At 40.3% G+C, this 23574-nt stretch overlaps 1 protein-coding gene across 1 annotated transcript in view; it reads left to right on the top strand.

Moving 5' to 3' along the window:
• Positions 1-18: 18 nt before the first annotated feature.
• The window catches only part of cped1 (cadherin-like and PC-esterase domain containing 1), a 58652-nt gene continuing 35096 nt past the window's right edge, over positions 19-23574 (top strand). Inside the window, exons 1-15 of the mRNA XM_066704948.1 lie at positions 19-1072; positions 6142-6328; positions 10402-10496; positions 11037-11118; positions 12885-12969; positions 13320-13479; positions 14708-14850; positions 15998-16070; positions 16518-16685; positions 17104-17202; positions 17612-17769; positions 17857-17927; positions 18240-18269; positions 19027-19213; positions 20034-20202. Of these exons, the coding sequence (XP_066561045.1) occupies positions 743-1072; positions 6142-6328; positions 10402-10496; positions 11037-11118; positions 12885-12969; positions 13320-13479; positions 14708-14850; positions 15998-16070; positions 16518-16685; positions 17104-17202; positions 17612-17769; positions 17857-17927; positions 18240-18269; positions 19027-19213; positions 20034-20202 (2037 nt within the window). The 5' untranslated portion in view covers positions 19-742. The remainder of the gene's footprint in view (positions 1073-6141; positions 6329-10401; positions 10497-11036; positions 11119-12884; positions 12970-13319; positions 13480-14707; positions 14851-15997; positions 16071-16517; positions 16686-17103; positions 17203-17611; positions 17770-17856; positions 17928-18239; positions 18270-19026; positions 19214-20033; positions 20203-23574) is intronic.

The raw sequence follows: 23574 nt of genomic DNA, 5'->3' as shown, positions 1-23574 counted from the left end.
TTGTCTTTTTCTTTTTGAAATACGTTTCTATACACATCCACGGCAAAACTGAAACTCATACGGTGCCCTGGCAGGAAAACAACGGCGATCTGTCTGTGTCTGCGCTGTAATGTGGCGCACAGCGCAGAAAGGAAGTAACTGTTTACTTGGCCAGGATTAACGCAAACCAGGTGGACTTGATTTTGCGGTTCAAGTTTGCAGTCTCAGAAAGCGGGGAGACGCGGCTTGACCGTATATAGAAATTGGAGACGCCGTTGTTTATTCAATTACACTTTTTTTGACATGTATACTTTGACTTTTTACCCTTAAAGATGAGTGTGCAGATTGTTTCCTGTCCGCTGTGAGGAGGCAGGCTGGCGATTAGCTGAGCCGCGCAGGGGGGTTTCAATCCAAAGTTTTCTCCTCTCCAGTGGAGACCCCTCTCCTCCTGCCGGGACCGGGATGCTCGCCTTCAAGTGAGAATAGTGTCGGCTGTGACGCACAATAATGGACGTCTTAGTTTTTCGTGACAAAAAGTACGCTAACCTTTCTCAAACTCGGATATCTGCGTTATAAAGAGACCGCACTGATGGATGCCGTGTGCGTCTCCAAAACGGTCTATTTAAAACCATCTGAGACCGTCCGCCGAGGAAAAGAAACGAGTTGTCTGCTCTCTTCGGTGCGGAGAAATGCGCACCAGCCAGCGCTGCTCCTCCTGTAAGTACTTTTACGTACCGCTTCCACTCCAGCACACGCCGGCGAGATGCACACATTAAGCCCGTGTGTGCGGAGCTGTGCGGCGGTGCGCCTGGCCCGGGGGGTCCTGCGGGAGCTGGGCGTGCTCCCCCGGGCGCTGTGGCTGCGCCGCCGGCGGGTCTGTGTCCGGCCAGTGCTGCTGGTCCTGCTCGCCGCCGTCCTCTTCTACCAGACCCTGATGGTGGCCAGGGGTCGCTTTAAATGGAGCCAACCGGGATCTGACGAGGGGAATACATCCACCGAAACCGGGGCCCCGAAGGACCACTGGAAGCGAGCCGCGCCGAGAAACTTCGGGCGTCTTGTGTCTTTGCTGGATGTCGTATTAAACCTGACACACGTGAGTGTTGTGCACCTTGGACATGCATTATTCATGTGTTGACGGCGTCCTTGACATTGGGAGCAAGTGAGTATTAGGCTATGAAGGGATAAGGGGGAGTCGACGGTAAGTGGTTGTACACACAAACGCACATAGCCTACAGCCCTGCACATAATCCGAGACAAATGCATAAATCAGAGTGTGTGCAGAAGTTTTATTCAGTTTAGCCCTGTAGATGGACCTTTATGTCGTTTTTAGAGCCTACACTATGCAATGGTGCATAGTTGTGTCGTGAAAAGTGCACTGATGTCATTTATCTGAGTGAGTTGGTCCTTTCTGTGTATTATTAGCTGAGCTCTCCCAAATGTGTAGATGTGAAAGGCATCATGTATGTAGATTTCTGCACGCCAAACAACGGATATCTCTTGGTCTATAATGCAATGAAAACTGCAGTGACAATCATGTTTAGAGTGGGGTATGATTGCTGATGGTTTGCTTATTCCTATTTCTCTTGGATGCTCTGTGCCATTTTTGTCCATATTTAGAATTACAGTTACATTATTGAATTTAGCCTATGGTTTTAAATGTATATATGAACCTTTCACAATTCCAAGCTGGCAACCACAATATCTGTTTTCACAGAAACTTCTTTTTTAATGCATAAATGCATAGGTTTGATGCTAAGCGTAAAATGAAATGAAATACTTAACAATATTCTGCTTTCTTTACCAAGCAACTCTTCCAAAAGGGAGGATCCAGAAGTATTTCTGTGTCTTTGTGTTTACCCCTCAACAACCAGTGAAATATAGATTGTCATTCTTACACAATCCTCTAAGAGATCTTCAAAATGCTTGGAATAATGTCACATGATTTTAGTGTTTTTCCCTTCAATGGGATATTGTTGGGGATATGCTACTGTACATTTCTCTTGAAAACAACTATTTATCACCAGAGATCTGTGAAATAATCACTCTGTTCCGTGTAGTTTTAAAAGGGCAGAGCAGTATTCCTTTCAGCGGTTTGTGTGTATACATCTTTGAAAAGAACTTGCAGTCTGACTAAACTATTGAGTGTGGGCAACCCAATGATAACGGCAAGAATGTACTCTTAAGTTATGTAACAGCCCCTCTTGCTGAGAAGGGATGGTGGTTTATTCCCGTGATTTGCTCCAGCTGAACACCCTCCAGATTTTGTCTCCTATGCTGAAGCTGATTTTGTGAAGCTTGAGAGACTCTCAAAGTTACAAGTCCTCAGATATGCTTCACACCAACTTACAATGTCAGATTCTGTTCTTATCAAACCTTTGCCCAGCACTGTCCCATTGGTCCGCTCCAGGGTATTTTTATCTCTAAACTTAAAGTAAGGAATTTTATCCCTGCAGCCAACTGTAACAGAAAGCCACATCCTGTGCCCGAGGAAGAAACAGTCGTGCCAGTTCTTTCTAAAGTTACCAAGTGAATAAACAACACAGAATAGCTAAACAGTTCTGGCCCTCTACTGTTTGAATTTAATTTGAATAAAGACAAAGCAAAGCAGCATGCATCATTTAGTGTGCAAGTTGAAGCGACCAGTGTGATTGCAGGTTTTGAGCATGGACACATTTTCCAAGTTATTCCTGTGTTGTTTCTTTGTTTGTATTTCAATAAAACATACACAAAACACACAAACTCTTACTGCATCCCTTGAAGTGTAAATAGCCTTTAGTGTGCACTCTACACTGTAATGTTTTATGCAGGACACCATTAGAATAAGGTTTATCTTCACCAATTTTCTTGTTACCTTTATTATACTTTGGGAATCTAATTATATTTGATTTGTTTTTATTTGTAAATATGAGGACCAAGAGCAAATCATTCCTAAAGACAGAATAGTTTGCCTTTGCTTGATATTTCCACAGAACCATCCAATACTGGAATCGGGAGAGAATCTGTGACAAATGTTCCATTTGTTTTTCCGATTTGTGGCAGTTTATTGTGCGTATTCCTCTTTCTGTAGATTTTGAAAGGGACTCTGACTGGTGACTGTTTTGAATTGGTTTTGTGCTTTTGCAAATCTTTAAAACTCAAGTATTTTAAATGTCAGTTACTGTCTGGAAGTATCAATCATGGTTTCGCTAAATGCATTAGCACCCGTTTGCAAACTCAAAGTAGGGATAACCAAAGCTCATCATCCGAATGTTTAATTGGCCATGATTACTTAAAACATTTTGAGATTATATCGGCAAACAACAAAATGTACATGTATCACTGATATAATTTAGTACTACTAGTCCATGCACAGTGGGCTGCCCCTTTTATACCATTTTAGGCATTGAGCTGATTTAAACCAGTACAAAAATAGTGTAATTATATGTTCCAAATGTGCTGTACTCTGTTTTTTAACATGAGTAACCATACAGTTACTTGCTGCAGTAATTACCATGGAGGTACCATTGGAAAATAAATAAACACAAACGTATATAAAAATAGCTGCAAAACCTCAGACAAGCTAATTAAAGAACACAATTCTAGAGTCTATAAGTTGATTGTTTGATGCAGATGCCCACACAATGCTTGTATGTCAGTGGAAGCAGATAGACTCCACCTGACCTTTAGCCGTGGGTTCCTCCTGAGACCCCAGCCTCCAGTGTAGCACACCAGCCTGGGTTATGACCCCCTTTCTAGTAACCCGGGTTCTGATTGTCATTAGTGTGGATGCACGTGCATGAGTTGACTTGGCTCAAGAGCAGCCCGCCTCAGGAAGTGGGCCAGGCATCCAGCCAGCCGGCCAGCCAGTTTTAACCAGCAGAGCGGGAGGTGAAATGCACTTCATACTTCCTGCAGTGACCGTGGAGCTCAGCCGCTAATTGAAATTGTAGTGTGAGAGTGCGTACCCGACCCAATAGGCACTGTGCTGTAACTTGTATAGGGTGTCCCGGATAGAGGATGCTAGTGTCAAAGGGGCTATAGATTACACTGTGCCCCTGGGAAAAACTAATCTTCCCTTATATAGGACACAGAGTCCAGGGGTTGAGCTGTAATAAATGCATTTACTTTTCTCCTGTGCATAGTCTACTTATAGTAGTTAAAAGCTTCAGCATCCAATTGATTGAGCACTTTTTTTTAGAACCGTTTGTGTGTTGAAGTTGGTGGCAGAATATTTAAATTTTCATGTTCTGGTGAAAATGTTCTCTGTGATCTGCACAATTTTCATCTTTCAATCTTTTAATTGTTGTTGAAGGGTGTAACTTTATTATTATTATTATTATTATTATTATTATTATTATTGAACCAGACACAAGAAAGAAATTACCCATAGAAAATAACTGCATGTCAGAGATAATATCTGGTGCCAGAAGGAATTTCCCCATTTAGGTTCTGAAATGTTCTTCTGATGTGGTGTGTCGCACAGATGGGAACATTTACAATGAAGGAACTGCACGTCCAAGAGGATGTGTGCACCAGCAGCCAGATGTGCCAAATGACATACACTTGCATTATCTGCAAGTTTTCACATTCCTTTATTTGAAACAATGCCGTTTGACTATCTAATCTACTGGTAATTGAATTAAATATTGTTCATTAAACTACATTTGTTTATCAGTGATAATATTTCAGAATTCGTTGAACACAAAGGCAGCAGAGAGAAAAATATTAGAGTTGATTTAAAATAATTATTGTAAAAGGGACTATTGGCAATCAGATAATGGAATTTAATGTATGTGAATTTCTCATCTTTTTTTTTAAGAATCTAAAAATGTGACGTTTCACTAAATGTATACAGCAACTAGAATTGGTCTGTTTACTCCCTTTTACATGGCTAGAACATTCTCTTTCTTACCTCAAAGAGATATATCCTGCCAAATAATACTACCAAATAAGTACCTTCAGCCTTTTCCCCTCATTTGTTCCACTGCAGTATTTGTTGGGTATTTATTTTGTGGTAGTGAAACCTATTATACAATGGAGCAGACTTCAGTATTTTCTTACTTCAAAAATACTGGGACATTTAAGTATAAATGTTGCATAACTTCAGTATTCTTTCCCCCCCTTGAGGAAAAGCAGCACATTGACTGTGAAGATAAATGACAGGTAACTAGGTTGACTTTAATCAGTTTGTGAGTGTGCAGTCTGTAGGAAGGAACCACAGTGTGGAGATAGTACTGACACCAAGTGACAGACTGCAGTTTAGATAGCAATGAGAGTTAACCGTGCAAATGAGAAATTCAGAAGTTATCAGATGCCAAAGTCTGGAAACCTCATGTATTTATTTGGAAACCACACATCACTTGACAAATATGTGGGGTTGGGAACTATAAAAAAAATGTGGGGTTAACTTTATGTGAGGGACATTCTTCTGGTTGCGATAAGCAATCACACTTGGTGGCGTTTGAATCCCAATCCTGTCCGTCACTGCGAATCGGTGAAGAACAGCTTCGGACTCGCTGTTCCTTCTGCTCAGCAGCTTTGCGCTCGCTGGAGTTCCTTCTGGTCACTGGCCAGCTGATCTCCGGGTTCTGATGCTCTGAGCTTTTGTCCATTTTTGTCTTGCTCAGACTTAGTGTTCCAGCCTTTGCTGAAATAAGTAGGAAAATATATTTTTTATTTCTATATTTTAGAGCCATCTGCTTCTCCCCATACATGGAAATAGAATTAATTACTCTGGATATACTAAAATATGTATATCCATTAGGTAGACATTAAAGTTCCTTCTCATGCTACCAGATCTACCTTACAGTGAAGTGGATTGCTGATCTTATCCATGCAGTGGTGAATATGCATCGATGGTGTTTCAAGTCTTGGTTGCCTCTTTGTGGATGTAGATTGGATTGTTTGGACAATGTCTTTATGAAAGACAATTATTACTAATACAGTAATTAGCAGGAGATTCATCTGCATAGTTTAATTTGATAGAATAGACATTTGTATAATGATAAAAGACATAATGTCATATGTGTGTGTGGTTAAAACTCGATAGGTTTGTTTCCTGTAAATGTTAAATGTATGTGTGAGTTCAACCCTAATTACTTTGTGTAGTTTATGCAGGAGAGCACATGCTGAAACTTCTTGAATATATTTAAAGAAAAATAGTTTTGTTGTTTTTGTTTTCAGGTCGAAACAATCCATCGCAACCAAGCTGGAAGCACCAAAAGGGCAGTGGTCCTGACAGGCTACCACCTAACAACTGGCACAGAGGTACAGCTGTATCAGCGTGTACTAGAGCAGCATGGGTATACAGTCAGTGTATCAAGGCATGCAGAAACCAGCCCTGTACTCAAGCTGAACTACAACCAGCAAGGTAAGTCAAACCACTCTGAGTGCAACATGTTAGTGTAAGCCCATAGTTTCAATTAATAATGAAAGACAGGTCTGAGCCTCACAGGTGTGAAGCACAGACATGGGATGCTAGATGATTATGAAGTACAGTTGTCCATCAAACTTGTTTTCAGGTTATTATAATAATTTAACAAAAATAGTATGTGCAAGTGTGCAATAATCTTACAAGATCATAGGTTCCTCAGTAGGATTATGCTTCAGTTTGTCTTGAAAAGAAGTGTATGGTGTCCCACCCATGTATTAAAAGTGCACATTCTAGTAAATTATATGTACAGTGCATCCGGAAAGTATTCACAGCGCTTCACTTTTTCCACATTGTTATGTTACAGCCTTATTCCAAAATGGATTAAATTTATTATTTTCCTTAAAATTCTACAAACAATACCCCATAATGGCAACGTGAAAGAAGTTTGTTTGAAATCTTTGCAAATGTATTAAAAATAAAAAACAAAAAAAGCACATGTACATAAGTATTACCAGCCTTTGCTCAATACTTTGTTGAAGCACCTTTGGCACCCATTACAGCCTCTTTTTGAGTATGATGCTACAAGCTTGGCACACCTATTTTTGGGCAGTTTCTCCCATTCTTCTTCGCAGGACCTCTCAAGCTCCATCAGGTTGGATGGAGTGCGTCGGTGCACAGCCATTTTCAGATCTCTCCAGAGATGTTAAAATCGGGTTCAAGTCTGGTTTCCTCCAGACATGAGTTCAATCTTTAGTTCATCAGACCAGAGAATTTTGTTTCTCATTGTCTGAGAGTCCTTCAGGCGCCTTTTGGCAAACTCCAGGCGGGCTGTCTTGTGCCTTTTACTGAGGAGTGGCTTCCGTCTGACCACTCTACCATACAGGCCTGATTGGTGGAGTGCTGCAGAGATGGTTGTTCTTCTGGAAGGTTCTCCTCTCTCCACAGAGACACGCTGGAGCTCTGTCAGAGTGACCATCGGGTTCTTGGTCACCTCCCTGACTAAGGCCCTTCTCCCCTGATCGCTCAGTTTGGCCGGGCGGCCAGCTCTAGGAAGAGTCCTGGTGGTTCCAAACTTCTTCCATTTACAGATGATGGAGGCCACTGTGCTCATTGGGACCTTCAATGCTGCAGACATTTTTCAGTACCCTTCCCCAGATCTGTGCCTCGATACAATCCTGTCTCGGAGGTCTACAAACAATTCCTTGGACTTCATGGCTTGGTTTGTGCTCTGACATGCACTGTTAACTCTGGGACCTTATATAGACAGGTGTGTGCCTTTCCAAATCATGTCCAATCAACTGAATTTACCACAGGTGGACTCCAATCAAGTTGTAGAAACATCTCAAGGATGATCAGTGGAAACGGGATGCACCTGAGCTAAATTTTGAGTGTCATGGCAAAGGCTGTGAATACTTATATTCTTTTTTTCGTTTTTTATTTTTAATACATTTGCAAAGATTTCAAACAAACTTCTTTCACGTTGTCATTATGGGGTATTGTTTGTAGAATTTTGAGGAAAATAATGAATTTAATCCATTTTGGAATAAGGCTGTAACATAACAAAATGTGGAAAAAGTGAAGTGCTGTGAATACTTTCTGGATGCGCTGTATATTTGCTTGGTAACCTCTCTTAAAGTGGGGGTCTGATTAAATCAAAACTGTTACCCACCTGTGAATAGAAATCTACAAACCTGTAATTCGTAGGGGTTATGTTTACAAGTAGAAGAATTAATCATCTAACAACAAACAAACAAACAATCAAAAAAGACACCGCTGAGTACAAAGTTTTCGAATTCTGGGAGAGTTGAAGTTTTGATCAGACCTTTTTTTTTTTTAATTTACACAAATGTGAAATATATAATTCCAATAGAGCAGCTTTCTTATTAAAGCTGACTTCTCACTTTCCCTGCAGCAAAACTTTCAAGTTCAACAGTGTGTTGTAGACACACACATACAGCACATTTTACACAGTGCTTGACAGATTCTGCCGGTCACTGAAGAGAAAGTAGGAGACTAGCTTTACCAAGAGGTGGGGGTGATGGGAAAATATTATTTTTACAGGAAAACAAAACATTTAAAATGGGGCCCAGATTCCTCTTCAGTTACAAAGTAAATAATGTTAACCTCTTCTGAGAGATGACTTCAGCTTTATCTTGTTAGCCTTAAAATGCCTTTAGAATGACAGCATTAAATATGCCTGACTTTTGTTTAATTAGTCTTCTCAAAAGAGGAAAAGTTATTTAACTCCACGACACGACAAGTTATATTAATTTTGCTCACATTCCAATTATCACAAATCGGCCTGATGCGAATGGGAGAGGAATGGAGGTAGACTACTGAGTGCAAACACAGACATGTATGTGAGGTGCCCAAGTCGGGGACTGCTGAACTTTGAGTTTAAAAATAATAATAATAATAATTGTGCTGGCAGGGTTTCAGGGGGGCGTGACTCTTTAAGGCCTCACATTTCTGTCTTGAATGAAGCTGTTCTTGTTGCACCAGTGCAAACTCCCAGCGGGAATAGAGAAATCTCAGCATTTGCAATGTGTGGTTTTCAAGTTCTGCTTTGTGAGTATAAAGAGCACTCACAGAGGCTGAGGTGTAATGTGGCCACACGTGACTGTCAGTGATTTCTTATTGATGTCTGTTCTGGACAGTGTTAGTTCCAGACAATGCCACTCCAACCTCTGTTTTTCTTCCAGGCGCTTCCGAGTAGAGATAAAAATAGCTCCCGCTGAATGTGCTTAGGCTCGGTGCAAACTTTATTAGCACCGAGCAGAGGAAAATAAGTACACAATGCTGGGCTGCCCACCATTTATTGTTCAAGTTATTTCTCTTTGTCAGTTTTTTTGTGTGGCGGGGGGGGGGGATTTCTTTATCATTTTAATGCAATGTGGTGTTAGTGCGATGATTACATTGCAATTCTTAAGAAACTGACTGAAACCTTACTGCCTCAATCACAAGTTATAGAGACAAAGACAAGTTATATTAAATAGCACGGAGTGGGGGTTTATCTGACTTGGGAGCAGCAGGAATATTTATGTTTCTAGTAATACGATGGCCCAGGGTGGGCCCGCTGTACTGTTCTGAAACAATACAAAATATGATGCGTAAGCACCACTTTCACATCAGTTCGTTGGAATCATTATGCAACTGCATGAAAAGACAAATGTCTCATTTTTGTTCCAAGGAAACTAATGTGTTTCCTTGGGTGGTTCGAGCTCACAAAATAGTTCCCAGATGTTTAATACGCTTGGCTCAGTGACAGTGTCTGAATGTCTGTACGACACAGGGGGAATTATTATGTAATCGTTTTTTATATTTCTCGGGCATAAATGGTATTTTTCAAGAATTGCAGCACAGTGAGTTAATTTCAAGTACAGTTCAGTGTTTTTTTTTTTTGTCCTTTGCCGTGTTGGAGGAATACAAAAGTAGGGATACATCCTGGTCTTGAGGTCTTGTAATGCAGTCGTTTAAATATTTTCAGCATCGAACGAGATCTCGACGCAGAATGCTCAGCCTCGCTCTGAGCCCTTGATATCTAGATCAGCAGCGTGCGTGTTTTTCCTCCAATGGCTCTCCTCCCCATAATCAAGAACCCTTTGAAGCTCTGAAAAAAGCTAGAAGAAAACTTATATTGTCATTGTCTTCATAAGGAAATCAGAAGTGACCTACAGATCATGCCAAGAATCTTTATGCACTCCCCCACAGGAAAACCATCCCCTAATAGAGAGGTGCTCGGCCTTGCATGTGGTGAGCCGGGATGTCTGCTATTTAAGCTGCCGGCTCTGCAGGCTGCAAAAGATCCTGAATTGTTCTCTGCACACACATCTTTACCAGCTGTTTTTGTTGTTGTTGTGAATAATTTAGATGTTTTTTTAGCTGTTGTAGATTGTAATGATTACTAAATTATTTGAGGTCCCAATGATTTCATGGTTTACTTGTTTTATCAACATAAAAGCTTCTTCTTAGAAGTGCATGTGTATTTGGTTGTTTGCAGTTGAACATTTCCTAATTGCTTTTTTAGTTTTCTGTTTAAATAAAAATCTAATACTTAGTTTTGTTTCTAGATGGCAGTAGTTGGGATATCCTGATTTGCCTGCAAAGTTCTGAAAGAAGCTGCCTGATTAAGATAGATTTCAATAAACTGCAACCTCTTCAGAAGGTAAGACCATGCAATATTATCTGTGTATGTATCTTTAATATATATGCATGTGTATGACTGTGCCTAGTAAGATGTGACTGTCAATCAGATGTAATTGATCTAGTTTTACAAATGATTTAAACCAGACTGCTACAAAGTAACATTGAAAATGACAACAACTACAACCTATTCAAGGAGCTCACACAGACATAGAGGTTAAAGGATCAATGGACAGCATTCCTGTAATTCGTCTACTGGTTTCATACTTCATACTCGTATGCTCAAATTCATTTAGAGGACTAAGATTTGCTTTGCTAAATGTGCATCTTACTTTTTTACTAAATTCTTCACAAAATAAAAATTGGCAAAAGCATGTAACATGTTAGTCCCTGGTTTCATAAACGCCACATGTAACATTTTCATAAGCATCTCATTTGTTTCTTGAAATGAATGCTTTGCCATTGAGGTTGTGATTATAGTGCTTTAGCACAGGGGGAACCACTAACGCATTTCTTTCAAGTGAGGTGCACTGTGGCTTCAGGGTACAATTTCTTTCTGTAGGTCAACATGATCCCAGGAATTAAGCAGGCATTCTCCAGTAAACACGGGCTGTGCCTTCTTCAGTCTGATGAAAGGCTGTCAGGTAATTAACGGTCTGTTTATACACTGAAAGCAGGTTCAGCTAGTCTACATAATAACTTTGGTGCTTGCATTATGTCATTATTAAGGGTTTCATGTCTTTGTATATGCAATTATTTGAGATGATGCCATCATATTTGAATGGCATTTCTTATGGAGGACAATATCTGACCCTTTATATTTTAAGTGTAGGTGTTCAACAGGACTTAATTTATTCTGTGCTTATGATGTTTTCTCATAACACATCTGTATAAACTTCAGCTTAGTGAACTGTGTTTTATCATACCAGGTTGGTTGAGTTTTCTGCACTCTGCCTGTTTTTTGGGTTTTGGAAGCTAGGATTGCAATTAATTAATTTTTTGGAACACTGAATTAGACTTGTCATGTTCTCATCGAGCACAACATCAACTTTAATGATTAAGTGCCTTTTATTATATTCCACTTTACTTATGTAAGCTAAACATGTTCTGTGTCTTTTTGCTGCGTGTAAACACTGGTGGTTTGGCTCTGGGTCTTGGTTATTTGCTGTAAGCTCAGTCACCTTTGCTGTAGACCCAAAGTAAAACAAAGGCTGGACATTAGATTTCACTTTTGTTAAATGTATTTGGGTGTGGTGCTTTATTAGGGGTAAGCAACCTAGGCCATATATACACGACTGGCCGTATAGCCACAGTGAGGGAGCCAGGACAGGTTACTGTGGCTCGTTATGACCAAGATTGAGAGAGAGAGCAGAACTCCTAGGGAAACGCTGAAGCAGTAGCCTGGTTAGAATTATTTTTCCTTCTCTGTTTATGTGAGTTTGCCCACAGCCATTTACTGTTACTGTTGATATTGTTAAACAAACACTAAGGAAATGGTTGCCTATTTGCAATAAACACTTTCACTGTTGCATTGGCATCATGTTTATAGAGTTGGCTGTGACTTCTTTGCTGAAAAGTTACCCCGGGGAGGAAAAGGGGTGCTAATCCTTGACATGAAAATATTTTTCAACTTCCAAAATAAATGTTTTTTTTAATCCAGGGAAGACCACAAAGCTCCATTAGTTATTTATATTATTTAGAGATTCACTAGCCTGATTCCTGGTGTGATGTTTTCAGTGCAATCCAGTTCAGCTTTAGGATTTAATTAGGATCCCTGTGCTTGAGGAATTCCTCGCAGTCCTGACATGAAGTGAGAGGATGTCAATGTGCAGACGATGTCAATGTGCAGACGATGCCAATCTGAGGAGTGAAGTCTTATTCTTGTGAAGAGGGACTGTGTTCTGAGCCACTGTCTTTGAACACTACTAAGCATGGCACACATTCGTAGTCCTTAATTAATTTGAAATTGCATTTTGAAATAGCGGATAGTCGATCTAACATTCAGTATCTATTTGAAAACATTATGAATTGGACTTCACTTGTCAAGGGTCCCACTTTACACAGAAAATTCAGTGCAGAATTAAGTTTGCCTGTTTTTGTTAGATTTGTAGCTAGTTTTTGTTGCTTCCATAAAAATAGCTGGAAAAAATATCCATCCCATTTTATCAATCAGGTCTTCTTGAACTTATGTGTGTATATATTGGTGTGTGTGTGAGTAATACAAATTTGTGAGAACTCAATATGCATATAAAATCAATACTCCTTGTTACCGGAAGTTAAGTTGAACAGCTGATAAGAAGACCAATACTTTTAACGCACAGGTGCGCTTTTGACAGCACAAGTATAAATATGCCAGGCAGGGTGTGGGTGAAAAATGCAAGATATTTATTGGCATTGCATTCTATTTCAGACGTACGGCTTCCAATTTCTGCTCTCGCCTGTGCGGCTCACAGTGTCCGGCCAGGGGACCCCAGCCACCCTGTCAGGGACAAAGGGTCAGTCACTGTGTGAACTGCTATCACTGAAATATTCATAATTTCTGCTCCAGGTCAAGACCCAAGGATACAGGCTTAGTGAGAAAAACAGTACAGCCAGAAACCGATAGTTAACATGATGTATTCTGACATTTACTTATAATTCAGCCAGTGTTATTTTTGTTCGTATACCGGTTCTATCACTTTGAATTAATTTGTCTGCTTTTATTCGTCCAAAAAAGGTAAATTGAAACCGCCTTGTTTTAAAACGCTATGAGGTCGTAAGTGTCTCTCTGTGTTCTAGCCCTTGAGCTATTGCTGTGGTTCTTCAGCTGTTCTCTCTGCTCACATATGATTTGTTTTGGTTGCAGGATCAGGCCTAGTGCCCCTCAGGACCTCTCGGTGGGACAGGATGCCTTTGTCACCGTCCGGGTGTACGTACTCATCACCTCCATAACGCCGCTCACGGTTTTCTTTCATTCCACGGGGCTGGTGAGGACCGAGCCCCAGAAGCACAGCTACGCGGCCAAGGTAACGAGCTTCATTAGCACAGTGCTAATGAAAAGCAGGTGTGTGGAAATATTTACCACCTATTGCTGTTCATGTCTCCTGCTTGTAAAATAGTGGGGAACTGTGCTGACTTGGTGTTTGGTGAATGATTTATTATTTGTATCCTTAAGAAAAAAGAGAAGCTACTGGCCTCCTGGGTGGCTCAGTTGGTCAATGAGCTGTCAATGTCAATGAGATGAGCTGTGGTTCACCGGTTCTATATCGGCTCATGTCATTTGCCGATTGTGAGCGGGAGTGCTCAGTGGCGGAACGCAATTTGCCAGCGCCGCCTGGGGTAGGGCAGGCTAAATCATCTGGGTCTCTCTCGGCTCGTCGCTGACGAACATCCCCTACCTGGGCACCTGCAGGTTTGCAGTTCCACCGAGAGGGACGCGCCTCTCCTCCAGTCGTAACTGAACCTCTCGTGTGGGCTGTGTAGCCTGCAGTGCGTAAACTGAGGGGCGGTTGTGATTGGAGGATCCCAGTCGTACTTGCTCACCCTCTCCACGTGTGTGGGATGTGGCAACGAGCCGAGTGCATTAGCACATTCAACTATTGATGTGGAGAAAACGCAAAAAATAAGGTGTAAATCCAAACTAAAAAGAGGAAAAGAGTTTAAATGAGTCTAAATAGGCTCGTATCAGTAGCAATTCATTTGAAGCCAAGCCGTCTGCTGGAATGTGGGAAAAAAATGAAAAACACTGCTGTTGTACCCTTGAGCAAGCTACGTTAATATGGAGCTGTATAAATGGGTAAGTGTATGTAAGAATGTAGAATACATCATTCCTTTTTCCCATAACTGAGCCTCTTTTGACACTATAAAACCACCCACATTACAAGTTGTCAAATATTTTTAAACCATTCTTTTTTGTTGTGACTTCTGATTACACTTGACTTGGTGTGTAGTGCCACCTAGTGGTAGAATGTCTGCTGCGTTTTATAACATTTTAATTTTTTTTTTATATACATAAATACCTTTCCTATGAACTAATCACATCTGTGGCTTTTAAAGGGAACCATCTTTTGACTCCTCATGTCATGTCACATGGTTCAGGTTTTTTCGGGGGTAATTATTCATGCAGGTAAAGCACACTGTCTATGCCATGGTCTAAATACTTAACTGTGACACCAGTTGGCACTGAAGTACTATTAAACTCCTTTCCTCTGTTTGAAGCCACCTGGATCTAATCGGCTGTGAAATGTCTTCCAGTTGCATGTGTTTTTCCTGAGAGCTCTTGGGAAAGAAAGCGCACTTCAGGCTTTGATCAACATGAAGGAGACCATTGGGCAGATTGTAATGGCAGCAGCACTGTCTGGGCAAAGCTCATCCACAAGACATCCGACTTTGACAAGGTTAGTCTGATGTCATCAGTCCCATTTCCTCTGCACTGACACCTGCAACAGGGAGATTACCTCCAGCACAGGGCACTACAGAGGTAGAAGGAGCAGAGGGAGGCTCAGTTAATTAAAAAAAATCCCCAAACTAATTGGGTATTTTCTGAGAGACTCAGAGGCAGGTGGATCGATGCAGGCAGCAGGAGATCGACCACTTCTGGCTGTAACAGGTTAGTATCGCAGCACATTGTCACACCATGTAATGTGATGGCACTAACTTGAGCCACACTAAGCCCAGTTCCACAATCTGAGCAAGGTTAGGTTTTTAGCACCAGAACTGCCGAGATTTCGTACCACATACAACTGCCTCACCCACTTAATGTGCAGCACCTTTATAAACCAGCTGTGTGATGAAAATGAAAAACAAAGAGTTGAATACAAGTTAATATTTTTACATATGAACATCACACACAACATTTTCAGGGCAGAAACACTGCATTTACATTGAAAAATTGCTGGACTTGGACTGAGTGACACTTGTTTGCTCATTGCTTGCTGTGTTGGTGGTGATGTGATAATCCATACAGATCAAATGTTGATGCTGCATGAACTGTTTATGCAAGAAAAGTGTGGCTCAGCTGTGTCCCGGCATAGAAATGATGTTACTTTGCTTTTTCAGAAGGCTTATTTCAATCAGCCTAGCAATATTTTAGTATGGTAAATTATCATTCTTTTTGTGCTTTTAGTTCACTCATTTCCATTCATAGTGTATCTGAGAATATAATATTTAGGAATGTGGAAGCATTATCTTCAACTTGCCATGCGTGGAGACTTCAGACTGTTCAATGTCTCCGTATTGCTGCGTGTGAATTGACTGTACAGGGTTTTGGGGGGCCTATCAAAAAGTCATACCCTCGGGGCCCAATGTGGTTTAATGCGGGCCTGCCAGCCACCCTGGTTCATCGTTGGGTTTCCCTCTGGACCAGCTCTTCCTCAGTGTTCACTATAGTTGTTTGTATAGTCCACATATTGCCAGTTTCAATACCTGTCCAAGAGGTGCTGCTGGGACGAGGGTGGACTGAAAGAGACTTTGAAATAAACCTGAAAGTCCCGCAGAGATCTTTGGAGTGATTGCTGGCCTCTGCTTTTGCTCTCTGTCCCGCAGGTGTAGGTTCTGTTTTCAGTGGATGACCTTCACTCTGAGCTTCAACTCGTCACTGGTGCCTGAGGTGGTGAAGGTGAGTGTTGTCTGTGTGCAGTCTGTTCTGAATATGACTTGTAGACCAAACAGTGTTGAAATGAGCACCAAATATCAGGACTGGGGCAAGACAGAGTGGAGAAAGTGTAATTATACTGCAGGCAAAGTGCAAACTCCAGATGCAGTGAAATAGGGATAAAACATTAGGACTCAAGCAGAGCTAGCGGGTAATTATACTCTATTAATGGGGCACTTCACTTTCCTATACAGCCACCTAGCTGTTTATTATGATCGGTGCAGTCAGAGTTTGATACCTTGAGGTCTGGTTCTTCTCGTCAATATTCTTTTGAGTGTCCACCAGAGGGAGCTGTGATATCATAAGAGCCCACACTGATGGGGTCCTGTTCAGCTGGTGGGCAAGAGAGGGGCAGGAAATGTTCAGCGTTAAACAGTATTTTTATTTTGTCATCTTTTGTTGTGTTCTAAGGTTCAGGATGAGTTAAACTTTGACGATTTAGAGGATCCTATTTTCGATGGCCAAATAACCAAAGAGCTCATCCTGGAGGACGTGCTGAACTTTGTGTTGCCCAGCTTCTCCGAAAGCGATGGCCTACTGCAAACCTTTCAAAATACATTGAGGGAATTGGGGGAAACGGTAAGGTTTTTGTTCACCGCAGTATATTACCGCGTCCCGCTGGGCAGGGTTCACCGCCTCTGTCATCAGTTCATGAATGTGCTGGTTAACACTATTCCGCTAACAAAATTTTCATAAATTTATATGGCTCTGATAGGGGGATAACTGCAGATACCTTCAAAATAACTACTGCTTCAACAATTCAAATACACTTCCTTTAGCATAATTCAGTGTTATCCAATATCATAGTCTAATGTTATTTGCATTGTTTAAAACTCTTACTAAACTGTTTTATTGGGGGGTGGTGGATGTATTGCATTAATGTTTTATTATGATGATGATTATTTTTATATCTAAGAAGTTGTACTCGGTTATAGACATGTCTTTATTACAGTGCGACTGCATGTTGAATCATCTGGCCTGTCTTGTCTTGTCACAGGCCTGCATCGGAGCACAGGGTCCCTGTCTAACTTCCACAGACCTTCACTGTCTTATTCAGTTTCTAAGGCAACTGAAAGATCCGGGACCTTTCGAATTGGTATGTTTTGTTTTATTTTTAATTTGTATATCGTCTCTCCTAATGTTCTTGTGACTATTTGTCTGATATCTGTTGTTTGCCGTCTGAATCTTAATCCACTTCAGTCACGCTTTCTCCCACTCAACCTCATCACAAGATGCTTTATATTTCATGCGGATACTTCTTTTGTTCATGGTATTATTTACACGAGGTTGTACATCTTGTATAACGTATTTACATCCAGTATTTAACTATGATTATTATTTACATATTGTTTGTTGAATAAATGGGTACATAATTGGGTTTGGTCCACAGAGATTAAACAGTGTAAATGGAGAACACACCTTTAGTAAATATGACATTTTGTCCACCTGTTTGTACCCAGAGTACAGTCTGACATTAAATAATGTAAAATGTCTCTGTTAAACAGCTGTATCCATCAGTGTCACCGCAGCTCAGGATCCTGCAACACCATCTTTCCCAGAGATTTACTCCAAGAGCAGGTTCTCCTCAAGCTGCACACGTCTCTGATGTTTCCGATCTTTTATACAGAGTTTACTTGAAGAACATTCCAGATCTTTCTAAATGGCAAGTCAATATTTTACTGAATTGGGCATCTTGGCATTTATTTGAGTTAAAATACACATTACAATTTTTTTTCTTCTTCCCATATAGGATTGTTGATGCTGAAAAGCAGGGTAGAGGAGTGACCTCTGGGTCTTTTGAAAATGACCATCAGCAAAAAGGCATGTGCTGTCAGTTGGTTCATGTAATAATTTGCATCTGCATTTCATGTTAGTTAGAGGATATTTTCACAGCTGATTTGCAGTGGAGAGCTACTGTCCTGGAGGCCTTCAACACAGGGACATTTTCACTAATTAAGCTTAGCAATTGGCTCAATTAAACAGTTTAACGGTTTGGATAAAACAAAGCCCAGAATGCACTGCAGGGCTGCCCACCCCTGACCTTTGCAGTTACCCTTGGACCTCTGAGTACACTAGATGCTTGTATTATTATTTTTTTAAACAAAAAGCTTATTGTGATTTTATTTCCCCCAGATAATTCCCTGTGGTCAGATTGCAGTTATGGTAAGTACAAACCGAGAAGTCACGAATGGCAGTCATGCACACAATAATTGTAAGCTGCTACTTAAATGATGAAACCCTGTAAGATGATGAGTTGATTCGTTGAGATGGACGACCTGTTTTAAGTTTGTGCGGCTGAAATAAACCACTGCAATCCTGCACTCATTGTAAGAAGATATTCTGTAATTTAGTTGGGATGATGATTTTTCAGTACCAGTTTTAACTAGTGTAATTTTATTCTTGACATTTTATTTAAGCTGTCCCATAAATATTTACATATAGTTTATTCTGAACATCAGAAAGTGTTAAACAGACACTAGATACATGTGAGTGAAGCTCAAATACTGAATGCTGAAAGGAACTTCAAAGAGGAGCTGACACTTCATTAAAAAGCTTAATCAGATTTAATTGACTTTTCTTTATTAGTATTTGTAAAATTTGCATTGTACGTACACAAGTTACCATTTGATTCAGTCAAAACAAATGGTAAAATTGCTATAGGCAAGTGTGTAAATGTTGTTCTACACTGAATCCCCAAGCAAACAAAATCCATTTGTTTTTATTGTACGTTGTGAAGAAATTAGTTCTTAGTTTAATGTTTTTCAATATATATAACTTAACTAATCTAGAAGGTGAAGGACTGGCATAGGATGCAATGCAATTATAATTCATGCATTTAAGTATTTTGTTTGGCTTTCTGTAACACACCTGATGAAATATTATTGCCTTGTGTCCTCTTCTCTATTGCTTCGGTACACAGATAAATGCACAACACCCCATCTCAGGCAGCTGTACACCAACCCTCCCCTGGACCTGACTCCTCCCTTCAGCCCTCGGATCAAAGAGTACCATGCTCAGGTGCCCTTTGATGTCATGACAGTAAAGATTAGAGCCGAACCTATCAACTGTCATTGCCAGGTGCGTCTGGATGAGCGCAAGGGACCCAGGTAAACTAGTTCCCATGCTGATACTCGTAACATCAATACAAATACCGTCTTTATCTGATGACTAATGGTTATTTTTCCAGTTAACCAATCAGACCTGCATTTAATTTACATTTAGTGGAGGGGGGACTAACTGGTCTGGATTTGACACGGTATAGTAACATATATTAAGACTTTCAGTAATCAGTTTTGAAATGGACAGAACTAACAGAGTATACCTGTCATATTATCGATGAATAAATGTTTTTTTGTTTTTTATTCCCAAAAATGTATTTCTCCTACAGACTCATGGCCCTTTCTTCATTATAATCATAATCATAATGATAATAATGATAGGTGTGTGATTGTAGGAATGCAATTTGCATCAAATTGTCTGAGTGGTGCAATAGATGGGAAGTAGGGATTCTGGACTCATAATGGCTTCCCTAACCACCCAACCACCCACAGATCTCTTTGCTAAGAGCTTAATGCCTCCTGGGTGAGCATTCACCTTGTAAAACCTGGAGAATAGTCCACCGGAGTAGTTAACACTGAGACGCACACAGACTGGGGTTTCTCTGGCTCCTGTTCTCAGCTACAGCTCACATCTCAGAATTTAATCTTCCCACTTCTGTCACAACTGTCTTGTCTTTCATCCAATCACAGTAGATGTCTTGTTAAAGTTTTTCTTGCGGTTAAATCTCTGAAAGTAACATTACATCCAGTTCACTGTACAGTGCACGGTGTTCATATATCCATCTGTATATTTTGAGGTATCGTGTGTAAAGCTTTTGGATGTCCCCGAAGGCTGAACTAATTGGAGAAGTGCTTGTTTTTACCGCAGGACTGCTAACTACCCCGTTGGCCTGGGCAACAGCAGAATTCGAATCCTGGTGGTGGACGAGTCTGGGGCAGAACCCGTTGTCATGACGATCTACACCCTCAACATTTACAGAGAAAGCCGTCCTGGTCTGCCCATGTTTGGGGACTATGTAGTGTGTGGGTTTGTACAGGTATGCACACTTTCTTTTCTTTAACTTCTGATGGGTTTTTCTGAAGGAGTTCCTGGGACAAATGTAGAATATGTTGGGAAAGAGTTACCTATTGCTTTGGCACTGAACATGGTTAATGTATCCAAATCCATCATTAATGCCTCAGTGTGATTTGTGTCGGTCAGGGGCAGAAACCAGAGAGAGCGGTAGTGTTTTTGAACTTTGATAAGCCCTATAGCATTTTGGTTGAGCACATTATTAGATTCACATTTGTGAATTTGAGAACCAAAAAATCTTTTCCAACTGGTGTTTTATTGTTTTCAGATTTTTTTGAATAGGTTAATGTGAAAGTGAGAGAGACTTGGAATGGAGCACTACATTCCATTGTTATTTTCAAGAACAAGCTGGTGATTTAGAGTATTTCTTCTTAATGTGTGTGCTACTGTATGTAAATGTTAGAAAAGTAACATTTATTATTCTAGTCTATCATCCATATTGTACAGAGGTTTTAAGTGACTCTGCAATCACAGCTATTATTGCATAGTTTACACTCTGAAACTCTGTAAATGTCTCTTGGAATAAAAGTATCCGTTCAAGATGTCCTTTAAATACATTTTAAGTATAAAAACACATTACTGTAATCATCACTTTAATGTAAGCAATATAGTTAAACAAGAAATTGCTTTTTTAAAAGAACTCTGTTCTTTAAATGATTTATTAAGCACTGATCACAGGTAGTATTACAGCAGTAACTTTTTTTGTGAAAAGATTTCAAATTTGATTTTGGTCAATGCAGCAGCGGAGTCATCAGAAACTGAGGATGACGTTTGCGTCATCTCTATATTTAAACCCTAGCAGCAAAGTGAGAATTTTGCAGTCGATACCAAAAGAGCCCAAACTGTCCAGGCGAAATTCACATATAACACATTACAATATATTGGAAAACCTAGTTTGTGGTTTGGTTTGCGGAAGGAAAATTTAAAAAGGTTTCATGTAAGACAGATTTTCATGGGCTGGTTACATAAAATACGAGAGAAAAATGAGCGATCTGCAGAACACCGTTGGTAAACCAGTGTTGTGGCCTCTGGATAGTTGTTTAAATTGTGTGGGCAGTCGGCAATAGCCAACTGCTTTCACTTAGTCTGAAGTCTAGTCTAAAGCTTGGTTTTCAGCAAGTGGAAAAAATTCACTGTTTGCAAGGAACACAGACATTGAAGATTAATTAATTTTCTCTTGTTTTTGTGCCTTTTGGCGTGCGTATGAAAGCCGTTCATGAGTTCAGTTGAATCTTTTGAGAGTATTCCGTTAATTTGGACAATGCAATAGTTGTGCCTGGTATATTTTCACAAAGGTTTAATACAAACGATTTCTCTAAAACTGCTCTCTGTGTTTCATGTTTGCTTATCTTAGGTGGACAATATACTGGCTGTAGCAGGATATTTACCAAACATATTTGATGTTTTTTCCCCCATCTACACATATTCAGTTTAACATTGGCTTTGGATTACATAATACACATCAATCCAGCTCTAATCATCTATTTTCTAACAACATATGTTCACCAGGATATAATTCTACTCCACTGGGAAATAAATGACTCATTAGGGAAATGGGAACATTTGACATTTGCTTTTTTTTAAGTGACCATTTCATGCAATTGACTATGAATAACCAATTGTCTACTTCTCTTTAATAAACCCTAGATTTGCACTTGGTACTTTGAATGAATGAATGACAAAACTGAAAGGATGAAGGACATTGTCTAAAAAAACTCAGGAAAACTCTTCCAGCCTTGTCAAAATCTAATGTTAAGACCACACCACCGGTTTGAGAGAAGCATACCAGTAGCCTTTTCAGTAATTCTAGAAATAATAATAAAATATATATATATATATATATTTCAGAATAGTGATTAATTAAATCTATTAAAGCATAATCGAAAATGTGAGAATGCAATGTGTGCCATTTGGCATAGGTTTTTCGTGAAAACCGTGACAATACTCTCACAGCAGAAGCTGTCTGGATGAAACGCTCTTTGTAATTTAGAAGTACAGGCCACGCTTTTTTCAGTGTAATTAGTTTCCCTCCCTCTTCCCGAAGGCTCATAGCAGAGGGAATATCTGGATAGTCCACAGTGATGTGAGCTCTTACTGCCTCACTGCTTCAAAGCTGTGAGACAAACACAGTCTGAAATAGTCAGTCCTCCCCACACATTTCACTCCTCACCACTGCTGACCTCCTCAAGGGGCTGAAGTTGCTGCCAGTGGGGTGGTCCAGACTTGTTTTTGGATTCGTTTTCAGTTGTCACCCACAGATATTTCTATCACTTTCTTTTTTATGTTCCATTTGGATATTCAAGTTTCTCTGCCAGCTGCCATGGATCAGACAAAGGGGTCCAGTAGGAGGCGGCTCTGGTATTCCCTTCACTGAGAGAGCTGGTGCGTTTGAGATCTCTCTGAATAAGATCAGATTTGCAGGTGTCTTTCCTTTTGAAAGTGGTAGACACAGTCCCTGTTCTTCTCTGCTTTTCTCAGTTTACTTCACCTAGTACAACACAGGCCTGTTTAAATGAGGCATTTGTTATGCAGAATCTCTCCTTTGAACATAGTTTAGCACAGACAAGATTATGACTTAGAAAAACAAGACCCTGTTCATTGCATTTGTAGAATATGTCTGTCGAAGCATTTTTACATTGGTCTGAGGCCTATGGAAATATGTGGACATTTGACAGCGCACCCTCCTAAGGGCGAAACCATCACGCTTTTTGACCAAAGTGTAAGTTTGTTCCCTCATTAATCAAATGAAAATTGAGTCTGCTCATGCCAACTGACACACACAAATAAAAGTTACAATCTAGCATCGCAGCAGCAGTCCGAATTCACAGAAAGATCCCTAGACGCGAGCCCCCCGTTGCTGAAATTGTGGTTAGGAATGATCTGGAACTGAGGCTGCTCTGGCTTTTTGTGCTGCTCTCCGCGAACGCAGCGAGGGAGCGTTGGACTGGAGTCCATTACAACAATGTGACACACATCAAATATGTGAAAACCCACGCACACAAATAAGTGAGATAAATATTTTTCTTGTTCCCAGCATGGAACACACTCAAATGTTAAATCATGAGTATTGTGGGGTAAGAAGTGGAAAAGATGATGACATGGTAATATAAAGTGCAGTAAAGGCAAGAAAAAAGTGACTGTTCTAACTAAGGTGGTCTTGGCTATGCTGTAATTATCAGCCACTTACCAGTCTGAACTACTGTAATAAAATAAGGAATCCATTGCACTGACTCTTAACTGTTATTAAAACGACCTTCATGACATTTTGAATATCTTGAGTTAATGTCAAAACGATGAATTGTTCATTCTGGGTCGCTGTGAATACAGTCAAGCCCTG

This window comes from Amia ocellicauda, chromosome 5, assembly GCF_036373705.1.
Source record: "Amia ocellicauda isolate fAmiCal2 chromosome 5, fAmiCal2.hap1, whole genome shotgun sequence".
Lineage (NCBI taxonomy): Eukaryota > Metazoa > Chordata > Actinopteri > Amiiformes > Amiidae > Amia > Amia ocellicauda.
Note: the sequence above shows the minus strand (reverse complement) of the source record. Positions and strands in the feature narration are given on the sequence as shown.